Source organism: Vulpes lagopus, chromosome 1 (genome assembly GCF_018345385.1).
Source record: "Vulpes lagopus strain Blue_001 chromosome 1, ASM1834538v1, whole genome shotgun sequence".
NCBI lineage: Eukaryota > Metazoa > Chordata > Mammalia > Carnivora > Canidae > Vulpes > Vulpes lagopus.
The window spans coordinates 122,114,528-122,135,820 of NC_054824.1; the positions used below are offsets into that span (position 1 = coordinate 122,114,528).

General features: G+C 40.9%; 1 protein-coding gene and 1 pseudogene across 3 annotated transcripts in view; one reads left to right on the top strand and one right to left on the bottom strand.

Annotated features, from left to right (window-relative positions):
* Positions 1-2,866: 2,866 nt before the first annotated feature.
* LOC121487418 lies at positions 2,867-8,943 on the bottom strand (annotated as a pseudogene).
* The window catches only part of IMPACT (impact RWD domain protein), a 29,496-nt gene continuing 17,028 nt past the window's right edge, over positions 8,826-21,293 (top strand). For 2 of the 3 annotated variants that reach the window (XR_005990319.1, XM_041771663.1), the window contains exons 1-4: positions 8,827-8,977; positions 10,085-10,213; positions 11,197-11,249; positions 12,379-12,441. Coding sequence is in view for 2 of the 3 variants with exons in the window: in XM_041771663.1 (XP_041627597.1) it covers positions 8,942-8,977; positions 10,085-10,213; positions 11,197-11,249; positions 12,379-12,441 (281 nt within the window). In the remaining variant the exon portion in view is untranslated. Of the gene's footprint in view, positions 8,978-10,084; positions 10,214-11,196; positions 11,250-12,378; positions 12,442-21,293 lie in introns of all 3 variants that reach the window. The other variant, XM_041771678.1, reaches the window with a different exon arrangement.

Consider the following 21,293-nt stretch of genomic DNA (forward strand, 5'->3'; position numbering starts at 1 on the left):
GCATAGTAACTGCCATCAAGAAAGCCAATTCCAAAACAGTGAGCGGGGGGGGGGGGGGGGGGGGGGGCGGTAATAGCATTCCAAGTAGAGGGAATAACACGTGATGGGACTGCAGTAAGCAGTCATATGCTTACTGTGGGAAGCATAGTGGGAATGCTTCCCACTATGGGAAGGGATGGTGGCTTAGTAAGTCTGGGTGTAAGGGGCTGACCACACAGCTGGAAAGAGTCAGGATGAGGACATGAGACTGGAGAGATAAATGGAAGTCACATCATGAAGGTCCTTTACAGTGTGTCATCGAGTTTGAGATTCATCTCAAAATCATGGAGTTAAAGCCTAAAAGGAGAGTCTCAATATTAGACGACTATTACAGAGAGAAGTCTGGTGGTGGTGAGGTGGAAAAAGGGTTGAAAGACAGTAATGTTTGAGGGGAGAATACCAGTTAGGAGGCTGTTGCTATCAAGAGATCATAGTGGCCTGAACTTTGGGAAGAATTTCGAGGATGGAGAAAAGAAGCAATTAACTGATTGAAGGGAAATTAGGTGACAGAGCATGGTGCCTCATTGCATGAGACAGATGAGAGTACGAAGAATAGTAAAGATGACATGTGTTTCATATGGGCAGTTGGCATACAGAGGCGCCCTGAAACAGGCAATGCAGAAAATGGAAAGGCTTTAGAAAGAGGACTGATATGATCCAAGTGATGCTATAAGGGCAGAGTTCTGTCAGCAGCAAGGAGGACAGGTGGAGGAAGCGTCTGGAGTCAGGAAGACAAGCTGAGAAGTTTCCGCTGTAGTCTGGGGTGAGATAAGAGGGTCTGAACTAAGGTGAGCAGTGGGGGTAGGTGGGAAGGGGGCATCACAACAGGCAGGGCTTGGCAGTTACGATGCAAACCTCTGCAGCGCCTTACACCGAGCAGAGTAGAGAAGGGCGCAGAAGGGCCTGAGTGCACAAATGGACAGTCCAGAGCAATTAATCTGGGACTTGGAGCCAAGGAAAGAGCAAAACCAGGTGGGTAGAGTGATATAAACTGCATGAAGGGCATTGTACAAAGATCATGGTTAATCGAGTTACACAGTGGTAAGAATCACTTTAGACAATCTATGTATGTTGCAGGAGATGGGAGAGAGGAAAAATTGGTTTCCCATATACATTTAGAAAAAGGAGTTAAGAGGTCTAGACTTTTGCTCCAAACACACTGTAGTTTTTTTGTTTTTGTTTGTTTGTTTTCACAAAGTAGCTTTGATGAGTTTTTAGATGGGAGTATCTCAATGGCAAGAACTGAGTCTTACTAATACTCATATCTCCAGGTACCATACTGAACCTTCCACACAGCAGGCAGCAAAAAATACTAAGCTGGAGAACAAAACTTCATACTGTTCTCTGTATGAAACACTGCAGAGATGTTTACTATAAGTTTTTATTAATTATACAGATCTTTAAACTGTATAAGAATATGATAATAGGATATGATAGCAACATATTATAATGTAACCTATAATAAAAATAATATTTTTAATGTTTACTATGTGCCAGGCAATATCCTAAGCTCTTTACATAGATTAGATCCTTTAATTTTCATAATACTCCTATGAAATAGATACTGTCATCATCATCCCCATTTATGGACAAGGAAACTGAGGCCAAGAGCAGTTAAAACACAGAGCTAAAAAAACAAAAACAAAACAAAACAAATCCCCACACAGCTAAGTCAGGACACCTGGGTGGCTCAGCGGTTGAGCATCTTCCTTTGGCTCAGGGTGTGATCCCGGGGTCCTGGGATCGAGTCCCACGTCAGGCTCCCTGCATGGAGCCTGCTTCTCCCTCTGCCTGTGTCTCTGCCTCTCTCTCTCTCTCTCTCTCTCTGTCTCTCATGAATAAATAAATAAAATCTTTAAAAAAAAGATTTTGGGATAAAGCGAGCAGCAAAAGATCACCTACCTGTTCACTGGGAGCTGCTGTGGCACTCAGAGCTAGATGGTGGTGCTCCATCATGGAATATAACAATTTCGTGGCACATTAACATAAGATAAGGTCACTCTGCCATCGTGATGAGACAACAACAAAAAGACTACTTACTCTATGATCATGTCTAAGCATAGACAAAACCAAATACTCTGGGCAAACCACTACAATGACAAACAGCCCCTCTCCCAGCTACCATGAGTGAATGCTCCTTCTTTACTAACTGCAGCTTTAGCTGTACTCTGCTTCTTCTGCTTCCAAGAGAAGATTCATTAAGATACCCGATCATAGAATGACTCTCCTTTCCTTATAGCCTCCAATCCAGAGTAAATCCGACTTCCTTGAATGCAAGCCAAAGCCCTTAATAAGCCCCACTGTAGACTTTCTTACTGAGATGTCTCATGTTTTGCCAAGGTGTGCAATCTCCTGCTTGCTGGCAGGAACACCTCAAAGCCCAACTTTCTTGGATTGCAGTGTGTTCCCAGTAGTCTTTGGTTAATGGACATCAAGAGGGAGAGGGAACAATTCTTTAGTTAGGATGGTCAGGCAAGTCCTTGATGAAGAGGTGTCATTGTATGGAGAACCGAGAGATAAGGGAATAGAGTCATTTGAAAATTGGGGGAATAACATTCCCATCAGAGGAAAAAACAGATAACTTGCATTTTAAAACATTTTTCAATTTCAAGTACATCATCTTTTTGAACACTGATTTTGGGGTAGGGGGAGCTAATTCTCATTTTCTACTTCTAATCAAGAAAAGCTTTTAGAGGAAAAGAAATCGGAGGTGTCCTGTAAGGGGTAAGGAAGTAAAACATGGATATGGCATGCGCTAAGGCAGTGTCAACGTGCACAATGCTGAGGAAGGTTTCGCCTTGGGCTTACTCCTATTCCCACTAGGGATCTAGGAAGGGCCCAGGGACACCCCACATCTGCCACATAACTTCTTGGGCTGGACACTTTTCCTGGACACCAGCCAGCAGCTGGAGCAGCGGGTGCCATACTTCTTGTATCTGTACCACAGGCATTGCAGAGAGGGGTCCCATCTTCGGCATCTCTCCAGAGTGGGGTCCTCTGGGTTCTACAAGAAGCACAGCACTATGGCCCCAGGGCCTCCGTGCCTCCTCAGTTGACCTCAGGGCCCCCAGCAGGACCTGTAGAGGGAGCCTGAGCACGGCTACTGCAGGCCAAGCTATAGCTGGGTATGATCTGTAGGCTGGAATCCAGCTTTATCTGGAACTTCGAACTGGGGGTCCACTTTCTCAGCGCCCCAGTGGGGCTTTGACTGCTTCCAGGGCCTCCTCCAGGATAGGGCTGCAGGGGCTGGGGGAGCCTCCGGGGGGCCCCAAGCTGCAGCTCGGCTGGCTGATTGGGGTCAGCATGTTCTTGGCATTCCTTGCCAGAGGCAAGGGTCTCAGCGTCTCCAAGGCCTTCAGCTCTGAGCAGGGCCCCAGGGTGTGGGTGCCCCGGGCAGGGGGCTGTACCAGCCCCTCTGCTGTTTCCTGGAGGAAACACAGGGAAGTGACCAAGTCCTGGCATGCAGGCCAGAAGGACCTGCCATTGGTTCTGGGGCATCCTGGGGTCCTTGGTACCTGCTGAGTGGGGGAAGGCCCCCCGGGGGGGCTTAGGGTCCAGACATGGCGGCGCCAGTCTATAACTCAATCCTTCCTAAGGTTTTAACAGGTAATTAACAATAGAACTGGTAGTCATCCCTCCTAGAAATCTATTCATTACAAAGAGGCTTCTTGGAAAGAAAATACTCAAAAAGTCAGAGCTAGTATTTTTTAGGCCCTCCTTAATACTGGAAGAGAAATTGGTATAACCATAACCTTGAACTGCTGTTACCAGGAGGACATGGGGTATGAGGCTAAGTGAAGGTAGTGCTTATTAAAGAGTGGTCTAGTAAATGCTACTGCTCCAAGATTTTAGGTAGTTGGGAGTAGTAAGGAGGGATTCCTTAGTCAAATTCTTTGTGAAAAGCTGAATACTGTTGTCCTCTCTTGGAGATTTATATTGCACAGAATATAAAGGGCTCTGAAAAATCTAACATAAAATTATCAGATGACGTGTGTTTAGCACAGTGATGATAAACTTGATTACACACCTTCTCCCCTTGACTACGTGATACTGAAGGATTAATTTCTGTGGCATACACACTTGTACACACTGTTACTGGGAAATCAACCACCGTCCTAGGTCGTTGAAGTGGTGGCACACCTCATCAGGAGACAGGGCTTCCTATTTCAGAAATGGGAGTGCTGACTGAATTGGTGCTGTCAGGATCCTTATGGCACAGTTCCATGGTGGATGAACTCCAGCACTGCACATTACACATTACCCTTCCATTCCCTTCAAGTCTCCTGAAGTCAGGAAATGCCTGGCACCACCATTTTTTGGTGACTGCACCACTGCCAGCTAATCTTGCCAGGTTGCAGTGTTACTTATGGTGACATCATAATATTCAAGGATTTTTCTCCCTTTCCCAATCGCTTGCTAATCTTGACTGTTTCCTTATTTTTTAAAGAAGATTTTATTTTTTTATTCGTGAGACACACACACACACACACACAGAGGTAGAGACACAGGCAGAGGGAGAAGCAGGCCCCATGCAGGGAGCCCGACATGGGACTCGATCCCAGGTCTCCAGAATCACACCCGGGGCTGAATGAAGGCAGGTGCTAAACCGCTGAGCCACCCAGGGACCCCCTCCTTGACTATTTCTTTGGCAGAACTTCTCCATATGACTTGTATTTTAACATCCAGCATGCTCATCTTCCTTTGTACCTTTATCACTTTTCTGGGCCATATTTGGTCAAACTCCGTGGCAGAACACAAATTAATGGAACACAGGACCTATAACTTAGGCATTCACTGGCCTGTAGTCTGCCACATTAGCTTTCAATAGCTGGGAGCAGAAGATAAGCAGAGAATAAGGGAGAGATTCTTATTAGTGTGCCAACATGTTTTGTGTTTTGTTTCTTAAATATTTTAAGGACATATTTCCCTAAGAAAAAATGTTCAGAAACAGAAATTACTATATGAGTCAGTTGCTATGGGCAGAATTCCGCTGTATTACAACGTATCCTAAGGCACTTTGTGTTCCTCTGGATCCTGGAGAGGCAGACCTCCCAAAAAAAAGAGGTTGAATGTGCAGAGAATTTATTGGGAGAAATACCTGTCAGAGAAAATAGGAAGGGAGCCTGAAGAGGCTCAGAGAAACATCAAACTGATACAAACCTGACCTTAAGTGAATGGGGAAATGGAAGGACGAGGAAAGTCATGTGGCACTGATTCTAAGGAAAGTTCACCACGGCTTTGGGGGAACCATGGAGCCTAAGTTCCCCATCAGCAGATTCTTGTCTCCTAAGAATGGGCCAGTTTGAGTAGCTCCACCTCATGCTTTGCTGAAAGCAGCCCATGAAAAGCACAGCCTCAGTGCAAGTGTAGTAATGGAGCTTATAGCACAGTAGCTGGGGCCTTCAGTCAAATGATTCCCCCTGCTCTCCAAGGTAGAAGAGGCCCTTTCTTGGTTGTCACACAAGATTTTCAAAATGTACATACACATCACCCGGAAATCTTATTAAAATACAGATTCAGTAGGTCTGGGTAGGACCTAAATGTCTGTACTTCCAGCAGGTTCTCATGCTGTTGGTCTGCAGACTTCACTGTGAGTATAAAGGTCCTAGAGAATGGAAGAGCCCTATATGAACCGTCTAAGTAAGTTTATAGAGAACCTTTTAAAGGTTAATTCCTCACCTGATGTGGCAGCCATCTCTTATAATCAGATATATGCACTTCCAGCTTAGGGTTGTTTTTTTTTTTCCCCATTCACATAGCTCATTCTCCTCTAGTGTCAGTTTTCAATCTCATTCTGTCACACTGCTTGCAAAACCTAATGATCATTGCTATATGATCTCTATATCTATATACAAAACCTAATGAGCATTGCTATATCATCTCTGTATCTATATGCATTCATTTTTGGTACCAAGGGAGGGCTTTGACCGTTTATCCCTCAATAACCTCTCTTCTCCTCTCCAATTATTTGATTCAGCTTATGTTTCTTAACCTTAAGCAAAAAAATGTCAAGCAAATTTCTCCTACCAACCATACTGCACTCAAGTCCACCCTACATAGAAGCTCTGGTGCAGCCAGTCATCCCATCTCTTCTAGGTCAGAATCCTGTGGGATCTGGCCACATGCCTCTCCTCTAGGTCACTAAAGCCTTCGGCAATTATCACTCTAATACCAGGTACCTGCCCACTATTGCTAGACACATCTGTTCTCTTCCTTTACTCTAGTCACTGATGTCTTTGTATATCTTAGCTCAGTTCTATACAGTGTTTATTGTATAAAATAGCTGTTTTCACACTTTTTTTTTAAGTTATGAGATCTTTCATCAATGAAAATGCAAATTAGCTTGGTCTCACTGGAGAAGTGGAATATAGAGAGGTTACCAGGAACATACCTTGTGTATTAAGGTGCTGAAGCATTATCATGAAAGCTTTGGGGAACAAGTGAAGGATTTCAAGAAAAAAAACATGATCACTCTCACACTGTGAATGATTACTCTGGCAGATGTGAGGAGGATAACTTGAAGAGAGTCCAGATGGAATCAGAAAGACAGGGAAGTAAGATATGAAGAACATTAAGGGATATAGGAATCAGAATCACCAGTATTTGCTGTTTGGATGTGGAAGAGTTTCTGTGATATTTGGTGAGAAAAGAGGTACTATGTAAAATAAACTGGATTTAGAGTACTTTGTTTAGAAGTTTAAGTTGTGCTGTGCCTTGTTTTCAGTTATATTTTTGTAGTTTTCAAATTTGGGCTTAAAGTCTTTGAGGGGCCACTGGGACGGAGGGTTGCTGGGTAATTGGGACTTCAGACTCATCAATGCTCTTTTCCGCCATGACCTAACTTGTTTTACATAAGCTTTCATTGAAGAAAGGATTCTATGACTTTTTAAAAAAACTATTTTATGCAACAAAAGCTGTAAGAAATATGAAGAAGTCAATAAAGGAAGAGTTAGAGCAAAGGAAGAAAGCCATTTAACAACACATGGATGTCTGGGTAGTACAGGATGCTAATTGCAGAGTTTCAGGCAATCTGGAGATGCGTGGTGGCCAAACCCCTCAGCACTTCCAGGCAAATTCCTCACCTAGTAGAGAAATACCATGATAGCCCGGCTGCACCATGGACTTTGGGGCCCAACTTGGTTGGAAGGAGGGGCTTGAAACTGCCTTACCTCCAGATGGAAGAAAAACACATTGCCCAAATCAATTGGAGGAAATGTGATTAACCTCACAGAGGGCTAAAGCCTTCCAAGTCTCTTGGAACCAAAATAAATGCACATGTGCAGATTTATGGAGGCAATCAGAAAGGTATTATGTAAGGCATGTGACAAGAGTAGGTGAACAGCTATGATGTCAGAGATATGGAGTTCCTTAAATAGGCCATAATTTTTCTGCCAATATTTTCTCACCATCTGGAACAACTATTCTCCTCTTCTTCAATTAGCTAACCTTTACCTATTCTTTTGTAACCCAGTTCAAGCATTCTCCAGAACAAGAATCCCAGTAAAATTTGGATGGATAGTCTTTCTTTGTGCTAACACAACAGGGCACAATTCTAGTCTATTATAATCTTGACTTACTTTTGTTGCTTTGCATCTTCACTCCTTCAAGGCAATGCATGATGTCTGAAAACACATCTCCAAAACTTAGAAGTACCTAATTAATGTCTGTTGAATTAATCAATCCACAAGGCTCACTAAGATCCCCTCAAAGTAATTTGGGCGGAATTCTTTATAGGTGTTTAAACACTGCACCCTTAAATGAACTCTACGATTCCTCCTCGGGGAATTAAAACATGCCCATGGTTAAGGAAGATAAAAGAGAGATGTAATATTCTGAGTCTTTGTGAAGGAGACAAAATACCTGTTGAATGAGAGATTAAGTGGCTTGATTAAGGCATCCGTACAATTCACAACGAGTGCACTGGGATGTGTGCTTTGGGGTTCGGGTGAAGAACAACTGCCGCAAACTGATCCAAATTTTCTGTATAATGAATTAACGACCCTTGTCATCGTTTTGTTTTGTACACAAGTTGGTTTCAGGCAAATGTTTGAGAACGCTTAAAAAAAAAAAAAAAAAAACACCCAACCCGGGCAGCCCAGGTGGCTCAGCGGTTTAGCGCCTGCCTTCAGTCCAGGGCGTGATCCTGGAGTCTCGGGATCGAGTCCCACGTCGGGCTCCCTGCATGGAGCCTGCTTCTCCCTCTGCCTGAGTCTCTGCCTCTCTCTCTCTCTTATGAATAAATAAAATCTTAAAAAAAAAAAAACACCAACTCAACAAACCTCAAAAGCTATCACAATAAAACAGCGAGTGGGTAAGTTTTCCCACAAGCTTTCAAAATGCAGCCTGCTCTCTTGTTCTCTTGGTTTTGGTAAATCAAACCCGTCCTTGCCCAGATTAGACAAAATCCCTTAAAATACTTTTTTTTTTTTTTTTTAAACCCAAAACAAAGAAACCCCTGCCTTGAAATGCAAAGACGAGTCTGGGCTGCGGGCTGCGGTGGAGCTCCCCCGTGGGACGTGGCGCTAAGTCCGCCTCGCCTTTGCCTCCCGGGGTGACGGGGTCCCGCGGCCGCAGTGCGCGAGCTGAAGCCCCCAGCCCCGGGATTTCCGGCACACGGAGCCCAGAAGGCCCCCTGCCTCCTCCGTCGCTGGACGGCTTCCCCGGGCGGCCGCCAAGGGGCGGGAGAGCGGCGGCCGACTGCCGGGCGGGGAGCCCCGGGCGCTAGAGCCCCTCGGGCCACCTGGCCCGCACCCGGAAGCAGATGCGGAGCGCGCGGCGCGGCCCGGGGTGCGGTTCCGGGTCGCACCGCGCCGCAGCCCGCGCTTCGCTCGCCGCCGCAGCGCCCCGCCCCCACGCTCCGGACCTGGGCTGGCGGCGGCCGCTCGGCCGCTCCCGGGGCCACATGGCTGAGGGGGACGCAGGGAGCGACCAGAGGCAGGTGAGGGCCCGGCGGGGCGCCGACCTCCAGGCTGGGCTCGGCCTCGCCTCGCCGCCCCGGGCCTCCTCCGCTGAGGGGGCCTCTGCACGGGGCCGCCGCGGGTCTCGCCGGCAGCGTCCGGGCCGCCAGGCGCGCCGTTTGCTGCCCCGCGTTCCCTTTTCCCTGCGCCTGTTCTCCGCCCATAGCCCCCCTCGGCCGGCCTTTCCCGGGCTTCGGCGGCTCGGCCTGCCTCCTCGGACGGCGTCCTCGTCAACCATCAGCACGCGACTGAGCATGCTCTGGGCTGGAGACAGAAATCCGGGTTCTGCCTTTTGCCCTGTCGCCGTCGGGTCACCTTGGACAAGCTACTTATCCCCGGATTCAGCCTTTGCAAAATGGGCAATAATAACACAGCCCCTGGAATTCCTTGAGGGCCCCCTAGATCTTACTCCTCTTGATATTGAGCCCCCCCCCCCTTCCCCCGTGCGTGGCTCACGGGGATGCTCTTAAAACTTTTCCTGCTGGGCTGCGAGGACAAAATGAGATGGTACCAAGTTGCATACTTTGCTTCCCATTTCTCACTGTAATTTTTCTTTTTTAACCCCGAACGAAAAGAATGATTTCCGAAATGTTTTTAGGGTTTGATTACCGAACAAAACCCCAACAAAACAACCACCCAGCCCTGTGCCCCAATCCAAAACAAACAAACAAAAAGAACCGAGATAACTGAGTAGGAATATAGGGCTAGTATGTAGCGACGCTATTGGGGAGTGGGAGTGAGGATTACCTGCTAAGAAAAGGTGAAGCAGAGAAGATGTATTTTTCTTTCTACTTGTAAATCTTGCTATAGCATATGGGAATGCATATATATATTTTGGCTCAGTGGCAGCCGAAAGCACAGTGATGTGCACAGCAAGGCTGGTTACGCTCCTTGCAATGGTATCTGGCAACCACGCCTTGAGTGGAACATGGTGACCCGGTGCTAAGACCCTTTGGCGCTGTTCTTTTCAGGGATCCTTCATCCAGGCTAGTAATATGAAATGCAAATACTTTATAAACGAGGAAAGGAAAACTCAGGCTTTTAGGGCATGCACAATCATTGACTTGTCCTTCCATCAATTCTTTCAGAATGAGGAAATTGAAGCAATGGCAGCTATCTATGGCGAGGAATGGTGTGTTATTGATGACTGTGCCAAAATATTTTGTATTAGAATTAGCGACGATATAGATGACCCCAAGTGGACCCTTTGCTTGCAGGTATTTTTTTTCCCCTTCTCTATAGCCGTTTTCCAGTTACAACATTGACGCTGTTTGACTAATACTGTATTCCTCTTAAGTGACCAACCTGTGATTTCTGAATTTTTTTTTTTTTTTTTTTTTGCTGTTGGCTTTTGTTAACGATTGATTGTCTAAACATATGGGTAATTAAATCTCTGGTCATTCCCAAGACACGCTTCAATTGATAGTCTTTTCAATCCCAGTTATTTTAATTAAGTATTCTTAACATACCAGTGACAGGCTGAGTTTCACTTCCTTTCATTGTTCTGTCCACTTAATAGGAGAGGGTTTAAACCTGAAAAGATGACGAACGTTTAAGAGGAAGAATAGGTTAGTAATTTAAAAGACTTCATAAAGCAGATACTTCCTTATTAACTGAGAATCAGTTGTGGTTAAGACAGATAAATGACAAGATCAGTGTGGTTTTCTGTGTTAATGCTTATTCTTTGATGACAACACATACTTTCAACATGAAAGTTTCTGTCGGTATTTGTTTTTATAATAATACTGATTTGAGAACAAATGTATATGGGTTTCTATAAAACATGAGCTATTTAATGTGTTTAACAGTACTTAATAGGATTTTGGGGAGTACTTCAGAAAAATACGAGGAACGCACTATAATGCCACTCTATTCATTTGGGGTTAGGGTATAATGCCCCAATTTCCAGGCCTTTTTTTCCTTCTGTCTTTCTCCTCCCCACCCTTATTTCCTAATTTTCATTGCTTGTATGCTTTCTCTGCAAAAAAATGTGCTCTTCCTTAAAATATAGACATCATTAACAACATATTTAATATGTAGGTATAAATAGGAGGGAATTCTCTCCTGAGATTGAACAAAATAGTGGTTTTGTTTTTAAGTTTGGCAAGTAAGAAATTTGTCAAGTGACTAGCTTTATAAGTATTGTTATTTTGGGGCCATGATGAAGTATAAACAGATTTGTTTTTAAACTGATTTATAGGTGATGCTACCAAATGAATACCCAGGAACGGCTCCACCTATTTATCAACTGAAGTAAGCTCTACATTTATAATTTTATAAAAAGATTATACTTCAAAAAATTATTTCTCTATACTATACATTGTGTTTATATAACATACTTTCTTATCAAAATATATATAGAAATTAAGAACATCTTTTGTACTTGGTGGAGAACATTTAAATAAAAAATTAAATTATATAAAAACATTGCAGAATGTACTTAGTATAAAAGAGAATCACAGGGTTCACAGGGGTAAAATAGCTACTGAATTGTCTTTAGAGATAGGGAGGGAAATCTTTACAACCTGGTAATCTAGATTTTGTCCTAACCTAGTTCTACTGACCTAGCCATAGTTCTTGGACATGCCCCTGCCTAAAACTGCTTGCCTTCCAGAATTACCCATGGTGCTTCTGGTACTTCTCCCTGCCCATTGCTGTAGAAGACTATACTCTTAGCAGCCCAAGCTTAATCTTAATGAGTCCTGACCTGTTGATCCCAAGTAATGTTTGATCCACTTTGCCTACTTGGCTTGTTAAGTTGTATAAACTTGTGTGAACACAATTCCATTAAATCTCAGTTATTGAAATCTTTACCTACCAGTGGGATAATTTTTTGTGTTTTAAAACAGCAATAAAATTTGCTATTAATAATGGTTCTGTAATTTTTAATTATTTATTGAATAAAAAATTCAATAATTTATTGAAAATTATATATATAATTTTAGAATGCTTGTAAACATAAATGCCCTTTTCAGGGCATTCTGTTTGTTAAAGTTGTTTTTGAGACACCATTTAGAAAAAATTAGGAACTCCTGATAGTGTAGCAAATACTAAGAATCTGGAAATTTGTATTCTGTAACTTGTTCTGCCACTTATGTAAACCTGGACAGGTTTATAATACCCTTGAACTCACCTCTGTCTTTTAAACCATATTATAATTGAATAATATTGGGGTTGCCATCATCATGTTTTCTGGTAAGGAAAAATGAGTTATTGCCAATGAAAGCATTTTGGAACTGTATAGATTTGTAGAGTATAACTAATGATTATTTTAATGAAAGTAGGCAACTTTTTAAAAGTTAAATAATTTATAATGCAATCAGTAATTTGAGATATCAACACAGTCCTTGAATAGTCTTCATTGTGTTTTATTTAATCTTAGTGCTCCTTGGCTTAAAGGGCAAGAACGTGCAGATTTATCGAATAGCCTTGAGGAAATATATATGTAAGTAACAGGTGATTTTAAAAAATCCTATTTGTGATTTTTACTGTGGGCTTTTGTTGGAACTGTGATATGTTAAGGCCTTTTCTAAACTTTTTGTTAAACTACATTTCCATTAACAAAAAGAATGCATTTGAAGAGTCCTTGAAAGTTTGGTTATATAATTTTATGTAGACATTTGATAGGACTGCTACTTAGATATGAAAATACAGTAATAATAATTCAGAACTAATAGCTATAAAAACACCAAATTGTGAAAGTAAATTCAGAGATAGTGCTCGCGTTTTGATATTTTCACAGGCTATGTTGAATGAGACTGGTTATAGTAGAATCTTGTACTAGGTCATAAGAATGAGAGTCTATCGATATGCTGTATTTTTCACTCTTTCATTCAATCAACAAATACTACGTGGCAGGTACTGTACTAGGTTCTGGGTACACATAGCTAGCAGAAAAACAGAAATGGTCCCTGTTTCATGGCATTTAGAACTTACTTGTAGGAGAGAGATTACTCACTCATAACATTTTTGTAGCTCTAATTACTTCTGTAAAAAAAGATATTAATATGCAGTGCTAATTGAGTTTGAAACCGGACCTGACCTAGTGTAGGAAGTCAGGGATGGCTTGTTTGATTTGAGCTGAGTTACTAAGATGAAGATCACTCTGGTGAAAGGTACAACATGTGCAAAAAGCTCTATGTCAAGGAGCTTGGCACATTTCAGGACTTAAAGCCTGGTGGTGTGAAGTGGGAAGAGAGAGAGGAGTGGAGAGAAGGGAGCATAGCAGGAAAATGATCTGGTGAGGTACGATCATGCAGTCTTGTAGGTCATGTTAAGGATTGTTGTCTTTGTCTGAGGACCCCAAGAAGCAGAGGTTTTTTGTTTTGTGTGTGTGTGTGTGTGTGTGTGTGTGTGTGTGTGTGTGTGTGTTTTAAAGATTTTATTTATTTATGTGAGAGAGAGAGCAGAGCAGGGGGCAGGGAGAGAGAAGTAGGCTCCACACTGAGCCGGAAGCCCGATGCGGGACTTGATCCCAGGACCGCAGGATCATGACCTGAGCTGAGGACAGACGCTTAACTGACTGAGCCACCCAGGTGCCCCAGAACCAGAGATTTTTTAAGTGGAGTGATGCCATGATAAAATTCCTTTTTGAAAACACCTTTCTATTTCTGTGCAGAGAACTGATCAAGGGGGAGCAAAAATAGATGTGTATGGCATTGGTTAGGAAGCTAATGCAATAGTCAAGAGCAGGTGTCTGTGAGTTGGATTAATTATAGTGAGAGATTCTATTTTAGTAAAATAAATAATGTTCTATAATGTCAGTTTCACTGTAATGCAGAAATTGGTAAAGATTGTTGTATATGTCCTAAGTGGCCACCCCCTTTGGTACAGTGAGAGTACCCCTTTCCCTTTTCCAGTACATCCAGGTTTCTTTTCCTCCCAAAATATTTAATTAAAATAGGGTAAGTCTTTATGGAATTGATTCTGTTCATTCCCACCTAGGTGAAGTATGGTCTTCCTTGAGTCCCCAGTTGTACATTTGACTCTGAAAGTAATCAAGAACATAATCAATAAAGGATGACCTCAGCATATAAGTATTTATTTCCTCAGTTAAACGTTTTCTGATAACTTTCTGTAACTTTAGTAGTCACTCAGACTTTTATGCCCACAGCACATTTCTTTCTGTAATCCTTTATTTATGCTTATTTACCAATTTATCTTCCCATTTAAAGTAGAATAGGATAAATATACTGCAACTTTGTTCACCAATGTTGTTTTAATTATACATTTTATGGTCATTTTTTAGTTCTTATCTTACTTGACCTCTGGAGTTTTTACTGGTGTTGAAGTTCCTCTTTCTTGAAAATCTTCCCTTATTTGGGTTTTTATCATGTTGATCATACTCATCAGATTTTTTTTCCTACCTATGCACAACGTCACATACTCAGAAATGGATTCCCATTTTCCTCTTTTCTATTCAAAAATCCCACTTTTACCAAGAGATACCCTCCCATAGAACACAGTTTACTGTTCTCCCTAACTTGTTCAGTTGAGCTATTTTAAAATTAGGAAAGATCAGAAATTGCAGTTTTTTTTGTTTTTTTTTTTTTAATTTTTATTTATTTATGATAGTCACAGAGAGAGAGAGAGAGGCAGAGACACAGGCAGAGGGAGAAGCAGGCTCCATGCACCGGGAGCCCGACGTGGGATTCGATCCCGGGTCTCCAGGATCGCGCCCTGGGCCAAAGGCAGGCGCCAAACCACTGCGCCACCCAGGGATCCCTGCAGTTTGTTTTATAGATGCAATATGGTTTATACTGTCTTTTTTCTTCTTATTATTTTTTAATATTTTATTTATTTATTCATGAGAGAGAGAGAGAGAAAGAGAAAGAGAGAGAGAAGCAGAGACACAGGCCGAGGGAGAAGCAGGCTCCATGCAGGGAGCCCAATGTGGGACTCAATCCCAGGTCTCCAGGATCACACCCTGGGCTGAAGGCAGCGCTAAACCGCTGAGCCACCTGGGCTGCCCCTGTCTTGCTTATTAAAAGTGCTTGAATAACCCCTATCCAATAGCATTAATTTCACACATATGGTCTGAATAAAAATGAACACTTTTTAAAATAAGATTTATGTTTTTGAGAGAGAGTGCGAGTGCACAGAGGGATAGGGAGAGGGAAAAGCAGACTCCCTCCTGAGCAGGGAGCCTGATACAGGTCCTGAGATCATGAGCTGAAGGGAGACACTTTGACCTAGTAGGCCACCCAGGCACCCCAAAAAATAAACACTCTTTTTTTAAAAAACTTTTGTGACCTCAATTAATTTTTTCCCTAAATCCAGCAGGGGGCAGCAAATTAAAAATATTATTGGTCTTTGAAAATTAAAATGAGGTACATAAATATATGAGTATAGTTCTTAACTTTTATAGTTTCAATATATTCTAAATATTTTAACACTATTGAGATTTCATTAGCATAATCTTGTATGTAAAATTTGATATTTGCCTAGATAGGCAGATGAACTCAGGTAGGAAAGTAGGAAGTCAGAAAAATAACAGTTTTTCCAGTAAGCATTTATTGAATATCTCCTATATGCTGACACTCTGTTAGGAGTTTGAAAATTAAAAATAAAGATAAATGTGTACCAATACAATATAATGGCATCGTTTTTAAGAGGTCTGGACCAAGTACTTAGGATATTTTAGCAACAAACTATCTGGTTGAAGTTATAAATAAGGGTTCCATTGTGAAGGAGACTTCTGAGCATGGTGTTTGCCAGATAATCAAATGGGGAGAGTTCTTCTGGTAGAAGGAATTGCATGGGCAAATTATGTGGGTGTGAAGCAATCTTCAGAGTTTAGGAAATAGTTGAAGATGCCAGGTATATAGATTAGGTAGGGATAAGTAGAAAGAATCTGCAAGTTGGGAAAGAAGTTTGGGCATTATTTTGTAGGCTCTAGGCATTTTGCATAAGGAGTGATGTAATCAGATTTGTATGGCAGTGTGAGAGATGGGCCTTGAAGAGTTTGAGGGAAGGGCCACCAGAGGGAGAGCAGTCTGTATCTCAGCAGGGAGATGGTGGAGGCCTTTTTATGAAAGTAACAGGAAAATGGATGATGAAGAATGACCAGCTAAATACTGAAGAATATAAACTAGGATTTGATGATTGATATAGATTAGTTGGCTTATCATACCTTATTTTTAGTGAAATATTTTATATGGATATTTTGAATATATGAAAATAATTATGTTAATAAAACAAAAGATAAATGACAGATTTTAAAATACCTCAAACATCATACTAACTGCTGTTGTTTAAGAGAAAAGAAAACAGATTAACTTTTTTTTATAGTACAGATTTTTTTCCACTGCCTAAGTGGAGTGTCCCTATGAACCCTTTCAAATGCCAAAATGACACAAAGTACCCCTCACTTTCTGAATGTTCAAGTTACACCACTTCACTTTTGTGAAAGACCTAAGTTTGGTATAGGTCTTTGGCTGTTTTTGTGAAAGTGAAAATCCTCTTCAGGCTTTTTTGGTTAGTGAAAACAGCTGCTAATATAGGTCATTTGTAAAAGTGCACTGGCATAATGCAAACTTTTGGTAAGTGGGGAAATACCTGTATCTATATTTATATCTACCTATCCCATTGTCTTTATACACTTGGGTTGCTTTCATAATTTGGCAATTGTAAATAATGCTGCTATGAACATAGGAGTACATGTATCCCTCTAAATTAGTGTTTTTGAATTTTTTGGGTAAAGACCCAGTAGTGTGATTACTGGATCATAGGGTAGTTCTATTTTTAACTTTATGAGGAAATTCCATACTATTTTATTTTATTTTTTTAAAGATTTTATTTATTTATTCATGAGAGACACAGAGGGAGAGAAAGGCAGAGACACAGGCAGAGGGAGAAGCAGGCTCCATACAGGGAGCCTGACGTAGGACTTGATCCCGGGTCTCCAGGATCAGGCCCTGGGCTGAAAGCAGCGCTAAACCACTGAGCCACCCGGGCTACCCTCCATACTGTTTTCCACAGTGGCTGCATCCATTTGCATTACCAAGAGGGCAGGAGTGTTCCTTTTTCTTTATATCCTCACCAACACTTGTTTCTTGTATTCTTGATTTTAGCCATTCTGACCTGTAAGGTGATAATCTTTTTTTTTTTTTTAAAGATTTTATTTATTGTAAGGTTGATAATCCTTTTTTAAAAAATATTTTATTTATTTATTCATGAGAGAGAGAAAGAGAGAGAGAGGGGCAGAGACACAGGCCGAGGGAGAAGCAGGCTTCATGCAGGAAGCCCGATGCGGGACTCGATCCTGGCTCTCCAGGATCACGCCCTGGGCTGAAGGCGGTGCTAAACCGCTGAGCCACCAGGGCTGCCCAAGTGATAATCTTTTTGTAGTTTTGATTTGCATTTTTGTAATGCTGAGTGCTATTGAACGTCTTTTCATGTGTCTGGTGTTGACATCTGAATGTCTTCTTTGGAGAAGTACTTGTTCATGTCTTCTGCCCGTTTTTAAATTGGATTATTTATTTAGGGATATTGAGTTTTATAAATTCTTTATATATTTTGGATATTAACCCTTTGTCAGATATGTCATTTGCAAATCTTCTACCGTACATAGGTTGCCTTTTAGTTTTGTTGACTGTTCCTTTGCTATGTAGAAGCTTTTTATTTTGATGTAGTCCCAGTAGTTTATTTTTGCTTTTGTTTCCCTTGCCAGGAGAATTTTTAAAATTTTAATTCCAGTGTAGTTAACATAGAATATTATATTAGTTTCAGACATATAATACAGTGATTCAACACTTCCATGTATTACTCAGTGTTCGTCAAGTTATGTGTACTCTTAATCCCCTTCACCTGTTTTACCCATCCGTCCATCCATCTCTCTAGTAGCCATCTGTTTGTTCTCTATAGTTAGGAGACTGTTTTTTGATTCCTCTTTTATTTCCCTTTATTCATTTATTTTGTTTCTTAAATTCTACGTATAAGTGAAATCGTATGGTATTTGTCTCTAACTGGCTTCTTTTTTTTTTTTTGTTTTCTGAAGATTTTATTTATTTATTAGAGACACAGAGAGAGATAGAGAGGGAAAGGGGCAGAGACACAGGCAGAGGGAAAAGCAGGCTCCATGCGGGGAGCCTGACGTGGGACTCGATCCCAGGTCTCCAGGATCATGCCCTGGGCTGAAGGCGGCTTATCATACCTTTAGCGCTAAACCGCTAAACCACCGGGGCTGCCCTGGCTTCTTTTGATTAGCACTATACAACCTAGGTCCATCCATGTTGTTGCAAATGGCAAGATTTCATTCTTTTTTATGGTGAAATAATTTTCCATTGTATATGTAAACCACATTTTCCTTATCCATTCACCTATTGATAGACACTTCTGTTGCTTCCATAGTTTGGCTCTTGTAAATGATGCCACAGTAAACATAAGGGTACATATATCCTTTAATTTGAAAGGATAGTAGTGTCTTCATATCCTTTGGGTAAGTGCACAGTAGTGCAATTCCTGGATTGCAGGGTAGTTTTACTTTTAATTTTTTGAGGGACCTCCATACTGTTTTGCACAGTGGCTGCACCAGTTTTCATTCTTCTTTAACAGAAGAATTTATAAGGGCTGTGATGAGGATGTTGAGGGAAGGTCAGTCAGTGACCTATGTAAGCACAGTAAGTTATTTCTTTTTTTTACAGTAAGTTATTTCTTGAGTTGCAAATGTGTTTCTCTGTGGTTAGGCCAACTGTATTTGCTAATTGTTGCTTATCGGCAGTTAGACTCCTCTACTCCCACAGAGACTGGGAGAAGGGATGCTGTCTTCCTTGATGATTACAATTCAAAAGGATGGTTCCCAGGTCCTTGAGGAAGACATTCCTAGGTTATAAAACTGATAAAAGTCTTATAAAAAGATATCCATGTGCTCCAAAGGAGCAAAGGAAAAATTTATGATAGTAAGTTTTCTAAAGAAAATACACAAAGTCAGAGCCTAGAGTCAGGAAGTTCTACCAATCTGAAGTTTAGCAAAGCTGAGATTAGGCTGTCTTGGTCAGGCTTCTGAATCAGTTTTTGAAATAATGTGATGTTTTCAAATCCGTTTGATTTCTCATCTGTAAAATGATGATGATAGAATAATATTGTGAGGATTAAATGATATAATCCATGTAATGTACATTAACACCATTTAATAGCAACTCCTATTTTTGTTATTAAAAGAATCATCTCATCCAATTTTTTCATTTTGAAAATGAGATGATGGAAAGTCAGACAGGTTGAATGATTTTGTCTAGGTTCATACAACGTAGTAGTATATTTTAGTAGCTTTATCCTTAAATCAACAAATATAAATATTAGAAAATTAAAGATATAAAAATTAGAGCCACAAGTAAAGGTAGAGTCACAAATAACTTAGCTTTGTTTTGTTCTGGATTGGATAATAGTCATTTAAGTATAGTTACTCATGAAATATCTCTTCTAAAATCTATTTTTAATCCAAGTTGGTCTTCCATTCAATTTGGAACAAATTTTGTCCTAGACATTTTCTATTTAGCTATTTACTGTAATTTAATTTCATAAATAAGAGTGCAGAATCTCTATAATGAGTCATTTTTAAATTTTGTGCCATAGTCCTTAGGATTCAGCAGACTTCTTCCAGGACCCATTGTGGGCAGGGTATGAGATAGATAGGCACAGGAAGGAGGACTCTCCGCTTTTGTCTGTTTTAGTTCCTGGTTCTGTAAGAGATTTCATTACAGCAATGGCAAAAGTCTGAAAACCACCAAATCCTAGAGTGAACAGTTAAAATCTGAGAACAAAGAAAAAAACAGTTTCTTCCTATAAGAGAAAACACAAATGCAGCAGTAATAACAACAAATAAAACAACCACCCCCCCGCCCAACTCATTAGTGATAGAATTTGGGGCTCCAAGGGAAAGAGTAATTTTCATTTTCTTCAGGAAACCTTTAACATCCACTACAACTTCTTTACACTGGATTTCAGTAAGTCTTGTTAAATGCTCGAGAAGAAGGAAGTGTTTCAGTAATTGATGTTGGGCAGAAATGCTGTTGTACATTTTTCTGCAGGAAGCCGTGGACCAGTGGAGAGGAGATTTGGAGTTTAGGTTTAATTTCTTCTTTATTATTTGGAAAAGTTATTTATTACTTGTGAAAATTCTTCCATGGTGTTTTCACGGCTCCCCCCACCTCCCCAACAACAAATCTGAATGTGAATGTATATTCACCAAGGGATAATTTGCCTGCCTCAAAGTGTGGCTTGAGGATTAAGTGAGCTAACAAAGTGTTTTCTACTTGTCTTCTGTATAGTAAGTGTTTGCACTAGATAAACACTAGATACTAGTATTACTATTTTTGGTGATGGTGATGGGCACAAGTCAATAGAATGAGATTAGGAAATGGAGAAAACTACATACAAAAACATAAATTAGAAACAATAAATTTTAAAGGATAATGATCACAAACACTGAGATGAGGGACCTAGTTTTCTCATTGACTATTATATCCTTAGGGCTGGTGTGGAGATGAGGCCCTTGAAGTTATATTGAATGAATTAAGATTCTCTTGAAAATAAACTGCTTCTGTAAAGTAACATGAGATGCTTTAAGTCTCTATTTTATAGATGAGGAAGCAGACTCAGAGTTCAACGGCTTACTTTCCGGTCACAGCTGCTTGATAGGAGAGTAGAATGCAGTGGGCCAGTTGAACTTTGGAGTAAGTCTGCATCCACATCTGGCTCTGGGCTTCTAAACACTTAGACAAGTTAATTGATCTCTCTAGGTCTAGTTTTTTCTCACTTGTAAAATGGGGAAATAATACTTCATTAGGTAATTATGAGCATTAAATGTGTTGACACATATGATGAACTTTAGGCTTTGTATATACTCAGTACGTTTTACTTTTCCTTCTATACCTCTAAATCTTATTGAGAAGAAAGGTTAGAAGTGAAAATTGTTTAAAAGAACTTCAACCAACATTCTCAGATTTTTAAAACCTTTTTAAGTTGACTTTTCCTCTCTCTAAGAATCTTAGGTAACTAGATCCCACGGGGGATTGTTTAGCCTAAGGAGTTAAGGGTGAGATGGGCAGAATTTGAGGCTACATAATTATTTGAGAACAATATTGTTTTTTTCTGTATGCTTGTTTTGAAAGTTTCCTTTGGTGGGTACTGATGAGTAGCATGATGAGAGATAGTGGTTTCAAGGGGAACTTTCAGAGGAAGGAGGTAAGGTGTTGTTATGAAGTAGTATGGTGGTTGCTTTAAACACACATAACAGACACTTAGCTAAAATTAGTGTCATTCCCCAAAGAGTTGAAAGGCACCTGGGGCCTTTATTTT